Genomic DNA, 9,660 nt, shown 5'->3' with positions numbered 1-9,660 from the left:
TGGTGGGTGTTAGTGGGGTCAGTTTAGTCAATTCATTCTAGTTGGTAGTTGTAGTTGCAACATGTACAAAAGGAAGGGTATTGTCGTACTTTCAGCCTTAAATCCCAAACGTAATGACCAAAATGTTAGGCCCACCAGAAGATGTGCGGGGCCATCACTCACTTTATTCACAAGTAAACGAGGTCAAGTACATACTCTCTCTCTCTCTCTCTCTCTCTCTCTCTCAGTGTCCTCCTGTCCGCTTCGATTGAGGAAGCAAAAAAGCAAAGCGAAAGATAAAAAAACCCCGGATTTTTCTGACTCGCATCCCACACGATTTAGCTCCAGTACCACTTGAAAAAGCACTCACTAAAACTACTACTAATCTCCCACACAAACTGCCATCTTCAAATTTGAAAACCAACCTATGGTTTTCTGGGAACCTTTCAAATTTGAAAACCTTGCACCTGGGTTTTTCGGGGAATTGTTCAAATTTTGAAAACTGCCACTTTGGTTTTTCTGGGTTTTCTCCTGGGATTTCAAAGATAGAACCTTTTCGTGTGTTCTTTCCCTGCCCCTTTGTGAGCTGAAAGATCCATTTTTCAAGCTTCATTGCTGGTTTGAATTGCAATGGCGGCGTCGGGCGGGTATAATTACCGATATGGCAGTCAGAGGGGTGCTTTGAGGGTGGATAGGCCTCTCTCTGTAAATTCCAATCCCAAGTCTTCTGTCAAATCCAAGTCTTTGCCTGCTTCTGGGCCACGCCGGAACAGCACCGGCTCCACTGGCGGCGGTGGCGCTACTGGAGCTGCTGCTTCTAAGAATGATAATACAGGAGGTGAGGAATTTTGGGTTCTGCTGGATTTTGTGGTTTGAGATATTGAGGAACTTATTTCTTGTTTTATATTTTCCTAGTTGTGATAGGTATTGTGTGTGAAAAATGTGTGATTTAATTATGTACTGATACTGGCAATCTGTATTTGCATGGCTATACAAGCAAGAAAAGTACTTCCACAAAGTTAAACAAATAAAGTTGCCGAATTCAAATTTCACTTTCTGAGGATGGATAACTTTTTCCAATTTTTTGGAGCCAAATTCTTTTCAAATTAGGGAGCATTTGGTTGTTTTTTAATGAATTGTGGTATTCCACATGAATCAAGTATACAGAAATACTTTGGTGATTAAAAAAAAATGAGAAATAAATTATGGAGTTATTGAAGGGGATTTTATTTTATGCATGATTTGTGTGTGGAAAGCTCAAGCCCTTTTATGGTCCTTTGTAATTGAGTTGTAAATTCATTTCGAATGCTAGGTTAGTGAAAATTAATTGTCCTTTTCTTTTGTTAGTGTAAATGCTAATCAGTAAACTCTTACATCGCCACTAGCATTACTTTTCCCAAATTGTCATTTTTGTTCATCAAAAGAGGTTCCTAGTATGAATTCCTTTTCCTTTCCCGTAATTTAGGAATTTTAGATTCTTAATTTGTAGTTGTTCATTACTTCGTTTGACCTTGTTTCATTGGGTATAGTTCTTGGAAGAGTTCGAGTAGCTCTAAGATTGCGACCACGTAATGGGGAGGAAATGGTTGCAGATGCTGATTTTGCGGACTGTGTAGAGTTGCAACCAGAGGTATCCTGCTTATTCTTAATTGAGTTACAGCTTACTATCTTACCGTTGTTTTATGGTCACGGATATTAAATCTGTTTTGCTCTATTTCAGCTAAAAAGGTTGAAACTTCGGAAAAACAATTGGGACACAGATACTTATGAGTTCGATGAAGTGCTCACAGAGTTTGCATCCCAAAAACGTGTTTATGAAGTAGTGGCAAAGCCTGTTCTTGAGGTGCATATGCGTTAAGCATTAGTTTCCTTCTTGTACTCATTTAAAGCTCAATTTTTCCCCTTTTAAACTGTGCTTTGGGAAGTTTATTATGCTAAAATTTTAATATTGGAAAAACTTTTGCTAGGCATTTAGTCTGTTCCAAGGGTCCACAAAATCTGTAACATGGATCTTACTGAAAGTTTTTCTTATTCATCTACTTATGTTTGAATCATACTGTAAAAAATATCTACTTTTAGTTGTCTGTCGCTACTAAATTTTTTGAGAGAAAATATTATGCTTTTATAGTTAAGAATGTTATACTTCTACTTGTAGCTGGTAGAATTTATCGTTACTGAATATTATGTTGGAAAGTATATTACCCAAGCCTTAGATGCTGGAGTTAAGAATTTACATAAGCTTGTTTTTTGTTTGTTTAGGCATGCTTGTGTTTGTACGAGGATGATACTTGAATTTGTTTACTTAAAGAATAACCAAATTATTATCGGAGAAACTAAAAGCTAACACCCAAGCACCACTTGACTGTGTGCATAAATGTATAATTGAAGAGTCTCTTAAGTTTTGGGGAGGTCATGGGCATATGTGTAGGTCTAGAAAACAATTCCTAACTTGTGGCTAGCTCTTTTGGGTGCGTATTCATGTTGTCACACATGGTATCAGAGGGAACTGAGCCTATTGGTTCATGTGGGTTTGAAGCTTTCAAGGCTTTAGGCTGCATATGAGTCAGTCTTTGTGTGTGGGATTGAGCTTGCCTTGTCTCAGTATGTAACTGGTTTCTCTTCTGCCAAGGACACCAGCTAAGGACTAAAGGGGGAAAGTTGTGCTCTAAATGTCAATTGGGGAAATTTGGGTATGTATGCTGGTTTTCATAATCCAATTACCTTTCCAGACATTTGGGTGAGGACTTGTGGTGTTACAACTATTGTCCCAAATTTTTTTTGCAGGTGTTAGGCAATAAATACTTTATATCATAGCAGTCCTTTCATATGTTGGGAGTGTATAAGCATATATATGTTTCTATGCTTATATATCAATATTTATGAATATACCTATTCATACTAGTAAGAAGCTCTTGTTTTGCTTTGATGTTTTGTGGAAGTTCCTTCAAGTGATATGCCATCTTGTAATTTCCTTCACCAGAGTGTTCTGGAAGGTTACAATGGAACGGTCATGGCATATGGTCAGACCGGTACAGGGAAAACATATACTCTTGGACAACTTGGAGAGGAAGACACTGCTGCTCGTGGAATAATGGTTCGTGCTATGGAGGATATTTTAGCAGATGTATCTCTGGAGTCCGATTCTTTGTCAGTCTCGTATTTGCAGGTAGTTTTCCTTCTGAATCTGGTGTTAGTAATGGGCTTATATATCAGCAGTATTGTTGGTTTAAAGATTTCTCATACTGGTTCTTTTTGCTTGTATACAGCTTTACATGGAAACCATACAGGACCTACTTGATCCTGCTAATGACAACATTTCTATAGTGGAAGACCCAAAGACCGGTGATGTCTCAGTACCAGGGGCTAGCTTAGTCGAAATCAGGGACCAGCAGAGTTTCGTAGAACTACTAAGATTAGGGGAAGCCCACCGCTTTGCTACAAATACAAAATTGAATACTGAATCTTCCCGCAGTCATGCTATTCTGATGGTCAGTCATTTGTTTTTCCTGTTTTGCTATGCTTATGTCTGTGAAAGTGAATGGAATTCTAGATTTTATAATTGGTTATGTTGTAGCATTATAATTGGTTATGATCTAAAAGAAAGGGGTATCAAATGGTACAGGTAAACGTAAAGAAATCTGTGAAGGGAAGAGATTCAGCTCTTTCAAGCCAAAATGGGAACAATTCTCACATGGTAAAAAGTCTAAAGGCTCCTGTTGTTCGAAAGAGCAAGCTGGTTGTAGTGGATCTTGCTGGTTCAGAGCGCATTGACAAATCAGGTATGGGCATGATTTGAATGGAGATAATAACTGTTTCCCTACTTATGATTGACTGACTATAGCTTTTTTTTTTTCCCCTAATACAGTATTTTGTTCTTGCGGACAGATAAACCTCGTTTTAAATCCTGAAATAATTATCACAGAAAATTTAATCCTTTCTTGCCATAAGCTTAGGGTTTGTAAACCAGCCATTATTTAGGAATGGCTGGGGATGGGATTGGCGTATTGTGGTAGAGGTGCAGCTGTGTTACATACTCATTTTCTCTATCGTACACATTTTGTTTATGGGGGCAGGTCTGATATTGGTTTTTTTGTTAATCTTTCATATGGCAGGAAGTGAAGGACATACACTAGACGAAGCCAAATCAATCAATCTCTCCTTAAGTGCACTGGGAAAGTGCATTAATGCATTGGCAGAGAATAGTTCACATGTTCCAGTTCGAGATTCCAAACTCACAAGATTGCTTCGGGATTCATTTGGAGGTAAGATGCATTAAAATTTGCATTTAGCTTTTTCTTGTTACACAGTTTCGACTCTGTTTTGTATTAAATTTTAGTAGAATATGCTATCTTCATTCATGTGTATGCGTTTAGATTTTTTGCATTGGTATCTTTGAGTATGATTCTTGACCTTCTCAAATAGTTCAGTTCTGTTTCGAATAGATAAACAGGAGTCAGGATACAGAATGGATTAAAAGACACATGTCTGTCAAAGATGGATAAATAAATAATAAGTGAAGCGTTGCATTATTCTATGCTGCTTTTTGACATAACAAATACAGAAAAAAACTCTTACATGAAGCAGGATTGCAGTATATCACATTACAACATAATATGCTTGACAACTGTAAATTCCAACAGGCACAGCAAGAACTTCACTGGTTGTTACTATTGGTCCATCCCCACGTCATCGAGGAGAGACAGCTAGCACTATTATGTTTGGACAGCGGGTGGGTTTCAAAGTCACTTCCTTGTTTCTTTATACTTTGAATTTGCCTCTCTAAACGTAAATTTCTGCCTAATAGTTGGTTTTATCTGTATGATCAAATATCACTGACAGTGGAAAAAACATGGAAATACTTTGCGCAAAATATACGTGTTATGCATATCTGTTATTTGGAAGATGCTGAAACCTTTTTCCTACTTAGGCTATGAAAGTGGAAAATATGTTGAAATTGAAGGAAGAATTCGACTACAAAAGTTTGGCCAGGAGGCTAGATATACAACTAGACAAAATCATTGCAGAACATGAGAGGCAGCAGAAGGTATTTGAGGATGAGATGGAAAGAATAAGCATAGAAGCACAAAATCGGATCTCAGAGGTTGAAGGGAACTACACAGACGTGCTGGAGGTAAATTTTTTTCTGATATTTGGAAGGCTAGTTACCTTTCATACGGTATACACTTTAACATGTTTTAGTTACTGATTTTATCAAAAGTACTGTGGCTCGTTATTGCAAATGAAAATATAGCTGATGATATTTGTTTGCTAAGCAAAAAAGAAAGAATTTATTTTATTGTCTGCCAGCCTTGAGTGTACATATGAGCGCACGTATGCTCATTTTTTCCCCAAAGAATGTTAATGCTTTTTAAATCCATGTTTTCCTCCTTGTAGAAGGAAAGATTGAAATATCAGAAAGACTATATGGAATCAATAAAGAAGCTCGAAGAGCAGTTGGTGATGACTCAGAGAAAGCATGGCAGTGAAAAAATCACAAATGGACATGAGGATGATGTCTTTAACGTGGCATCAAGCAAAGAGGTACTATGGTCTAAACTCTAGGAAACAATGATATATATGTTTGCGCTATTCCCTTATCATATAATTAAGGAAAAATTAGTATCCAGTTCCTAGTTATTAATGTTCATTGACTGAGACCTTATTTATTTTCAGATTTTAATTGAAGTCCCTAGCATTACTGTATCAATGAATTTACGTGTCAGTTTTAGTAATTGATTTAGGGTTTTATTGCTCATACCTTTATTAAATTCCCTGAAATGGTTGTGTTCAATTTGTTGAAGAGTATTAACAGTTTTATTGTACATAGAGTTGCAGGCTGCATGTTGAGGAAATTGATGACCTAACAAAGTTGCTCCAGAAAGAGACTATGCTCAGGAAGGCTGTTGAGGAGGAAGTGCATAATCTTAAAAGTCAATTGACTCAGTGGAAAAGGTCAGAGGTGCGTTATAACTGACATAATAATTTTATCTCATATAGTCAGTCTTTGACATCTTTTTGGTGTTACATAGAGAAATTATGTTGATGTTCTAGGCAGCTGGAAATTCAGAGATCTTAAAGCTTCGTAAGATGTTGGAAGATGAGGAACATCAGAAGGAGAAACTTGAAGGAGAAATAGCAAGACTACACAGTCAGTTGTTGCAACGAAGTTTTGAAGCTGATGAGGTATGCTGCATGTATAATTTATAAGTATTTTGTTGGAATCATTTCTATTTGCTTCGCAAATTGAACATAACCATAATGAATTGGTCAACATGCTCCATATTGATATTCCTAGACATTCACATTTGCGTATAACACAAATCTGAAATTTTGAGACGTCAACTCTCACAAAGATAGTGAAGCTGAGAGCTGTTAATTTTGGAAACTGAACTAAAACTCTTGGCATATGAGGAGGCCCAATGGATCCCTCTGCTCATTTATATTTTATATGTTTATTTCATTATGCATTAAATGGGCCCGTTTCAGGCAAGTCATGTGTCCGCATAGTCTTAAAACCTGCGTTTAACGGATATGCTTTTGTAGACAAGTCAACAACTAGACAGGAGTGGGGCTGAAAAAATTGGTGCTCTTGAGTCCCTTATGACTCAAGTTAGGAAACCGCAGCTTAAAGATTCAGGAAATGAGGAGAAGGCCTCGATAGCAAAACTCTTTGAGCAAGGTTACTAACTGTTCCTGTGCTAACTTATTCTCACTTCATGGTAGATTTTTTAAAGTGAATCAATCATTCCTCTTGTTTATTACTAACAAAAGGCAATATTATCAGTGGGATTGCAAAAGATCTTGTCATTGCTTGAAGCAGAAGATAATGATGTGAGGATTCATGCTGTTAAAGTTGTAGCAAATCTTGCTGCCGAAGGTCAGACCTTTTTTGTCTTCCTTACACCGATACTGTAATATCACATAATTGTTAGTTTTTCAAATCATTCACGATCTTCATTTTATAATTATTTGCTTATTCTTGGAAAATATAGTTGGGTGTAAGCTGCGGAACAATGCTTCATATTGAGGGTATAGAGCTGCTTTCTTTTTTCTTTTAGTTTCTGTTGTTTGTTGTGGTTTGTTTAGAATCAATGGCAAGTGCAAAGGAAATTAGGCGATACTTCATGATATGATTGTATTAAACGGCGGTCGGTTTTAGAAGAGAGAACTGAAAAGAATAAAAAATGCTTAAAATGATATAAAGGAATTATTGGTTGTATCTGGAATCCAATTTTCAGTTCAGTATGGATAGAAGATCCTCTTATGTTAATATAAAAGACAAGTATGGTAAGCTACCAATATGGTGATGTGAAAAGCTGGGATGAGATGGTATCACGCGGTCACATTTGATTACGTACATTCTGTTATCTGTTTTTGCACTAATTGCTTAATGTATACAATTTCTTTCCTTTATTTTTTTGGTCATGTCTTACTTGTATATGATTGACGTGGGTTAGGAATGCCATGTTGAATAAAGCTGTACCTCGATATCTGATATTAGCACTTAATATCAATTTTTTTAGAACTCACTGCATCAGCAAGCAATAACACGTACTCTCCTCCTAATATTCAGAAGCAAATCAGGAGAAAATCGTAGAAGCTGGTGGTCTTACATCCTTGTTGATGCTACTTAAAAACTTTGAGGATGAAACCATACATAGAGTTGCAGCTGGTGCAATCGCAAATCTAGCTATGAATGGTATAAACTTAGAGTCCACAAATTCATAATTATTAGAATCTGTTACAATATTGGCTGAGAAAGTCACCGGTCTCTAATTTGCGCTGTAATTCTTCTTTGGTGTTTTAAATCAGAAATCAACCAGGAGCTGATTATGACTCAAGGGGGAATTAGTTTGTTATCCATGACAGCAGCCAACGGTGAAGATCCCCAAACTCTTCGAATGGTTGCTGGAGCCATTGCTAATCTATGCGGAAATGGTAAACTTTCTGACGTCTTTGTCTTCAATTCCTTAACGATATCCTAAAAGTAATCATAATTACCTGAAATGAAAGCTCATGAAATCAATTTTCGAATTTAATGTTCTTCTGTAGCTGCAATTAGTAACCTTACTCTAGATCAAAGTTAGTCTATACTTGCTGGACACCATGGTAAAGCCATCTTGTATTCTCATATTGAGGGGTCATAATTCATTTAAGTGCTTGTGGTTGGGTTAGTCAGATTAACTCAAAGAAGTAAACGACTCACGAAAAGATTGATGTAGTAGTTAAGGTTTTTCCATATGCTGTTACTAATAACGCTTAACTTTTAAGAGGTTATAATTACATCAAACTTCATCCAAACTAGGTTTTTGGATTGTGGCCAGTCCATCTGTTGCGATAGTTGTGAACCGTGTAATGAGTTCGGAAATGCAGTTTTTACAATTGCATTAATTCCTTCTTGAAGTGCTTGTAGTGGTGTCATGAAATAAAAGCTAATTTAAGTTAGTCTACTCTGCTGTTACTGACAAAAATGAAATTGCATTGCTCAGATAAATTACAGAATAAGATAAGGGGTGAAGGTGGCATCAAGGCGTTGTTAGGAATGGTCAGATGTGGACATCCTGATGTTCTTGCACAAGTTGCTCGAGGAATAGCGAACTTCGCAAAATGCGAGTCTAGAGCATCTACACAAGGTAAAGAGGCATTGGTTCATGGAAATGTTCTTCCTGTGTGTCTGCAAAAAGTAGTCCATGCTTATGAATTTAATCACTCGTTATCACCGTCCATTACTTAATAAATTTGTTTGCTTCTGTTGATAAAAAATTGTTTTATGAAGAATTCATGTAAGCATATATAGTTTAATCATCATTTGGACAGAGTTAAAGTGGTTATTACCTTTATTTCATTGTAGGTACCAAGACTGGAAAGTCTTTTCTGATTGAAGATGGCGCACTTGCATGGATTGTACAGAATGCTAACAATGAAGCCGCGCCAATCAAACGCCATATTGAACTTGCACTCTGTCATTTAGCTCAACATGGTAAGCTGTCCTCTTCCTCGAAACATTATGATACAAGCTAATCTTCTGCTAGAATGTTTGCTCACACTGTCTTCTTTTTCAGAAGTGAATGCTAAAGACATGATCACTAGCGGTGCCCTGTGGGAGCTGGTCCGCATTTCTCAAGATTGTTCACGCGAAGACATAAGAACTCTTGCATATCGAACGCTAACTTCAAGCCCTACCTTCCAAGCTGAACTAAGGCGGCTACGGATTGATAACTAAAGAATCATCACATAATGGAAACAAATAGGCAAAATGCGAGGATTAATCCCAAGATGCAGCAGCAACAAGCATGAACACTTCGGCCAGCTTGTTCCTCAGGAAGTCGCCATTAAATTAGCCTCTCGTTTACTTTATGGTCCTAAAATTTAGTTAATTACACACGAAACTCTAATTTGTGGATCTACTTATTGTCAATTAGTTCATGTTTCTGCCGAACATCGCACTGTAGCTTCTAACTACTTTGTATATTGATTTGTATATGAAACAAATAGGCAAAAGAAACTAACTTGTTTTTAGGGCATCCCTTGTGTGAAATGAGCTAAGCATGCCATGTTTGCCTGAGGGAAATGATTTCCGCCTTGCTTCGATTTTTCTTTGATTCATTTGTTCAAGACCAGATATGGTTAGACGTGTGGTATGCGGATATCACTTTCCTTAACCTAGCATCATCATACAAG

At 37.0% G+C, this 9,660-nt stretch overlaps 1 protein-coding gene across 1 annotated transcript; it reads left to right on the top strand.

Annotated features, from left to right (window-relative positions):
- The first annotated feature begins 240 nt into the window (after positions 1-240).
- LOC137710989 (kinesin-like protein KIN-UA) lies at positions 241-9,660 on the top strand. The gene is made up of 19 exons (XM_068450178.1): positions 241-817; positions 1,509-1,609; positions 1,700-1,822; positions 2,960-3,145; positions 3,246-3,467; positions 3,602-3,758; positions 4,092-4,241; positions 4,620-4,708; positions 4,907-5,110; positions 5,374-5,520; positions 5,807-5,938; positions 6,031-6,162; positions 6,523-6,658; positions 6,764-6,856; positions 7,553-7,678; positions 7,792-7,917; positions 8,469-8,612; positions 8,831-8,959; positions 9,042-9,660. Exons 1-19 carry the CDS (start codon positions 610-612, stop codon positions 9,200-9,202), a joined length of 2,766 nt encoding a protein of 921 aa, XP_068306279.1. The 5' UTR covers positions 241-609; the 3' UTR covers positions 9,203-9,660.

Source organism: Pyrus communis, chromosome 12, assembly GCF_963583255.1.
Source record: "Pyrus communis chromosome 12, drPyrComm1.1, whole genome shotgun sequence".
Classification (NCBI taxonomy): Eukaryota; Viridiplantae; Streptophyta; class Magnoliopsida; order Rosales; family Rosaceae; genus Pyrus; species Pyrus communis.
Note: the sequence above shows the minus strand (reverse complement) of the source record. Positions and strands in the feature narration are given on the sequence as shown.

Bases quoted from the DNA above. Each gene is read 5' to 3' on its own strand.
- LOC137710989 (XM_068450178.1), top strand. From the start codon at position 610: ATGGCGGCGTCGGGCGGGTATAATTACCGATATGGCAGTCAGAGGGGT. The intron at 6,857-7,552 runs GTCAGACCTTTT...CCTAATATTCAG, and splicing joins AGCAAATCTTGCTGCCGAAG to AAGCAAATCAGGAGAAAATC. The intron at 8,613-8,830 runs GTAAAGAGGCAT...ATTTCATTGTAG, and splicing joins GTCTAGAGCATCTACACAAG to GTACCAAGACTGGAAAGTCT.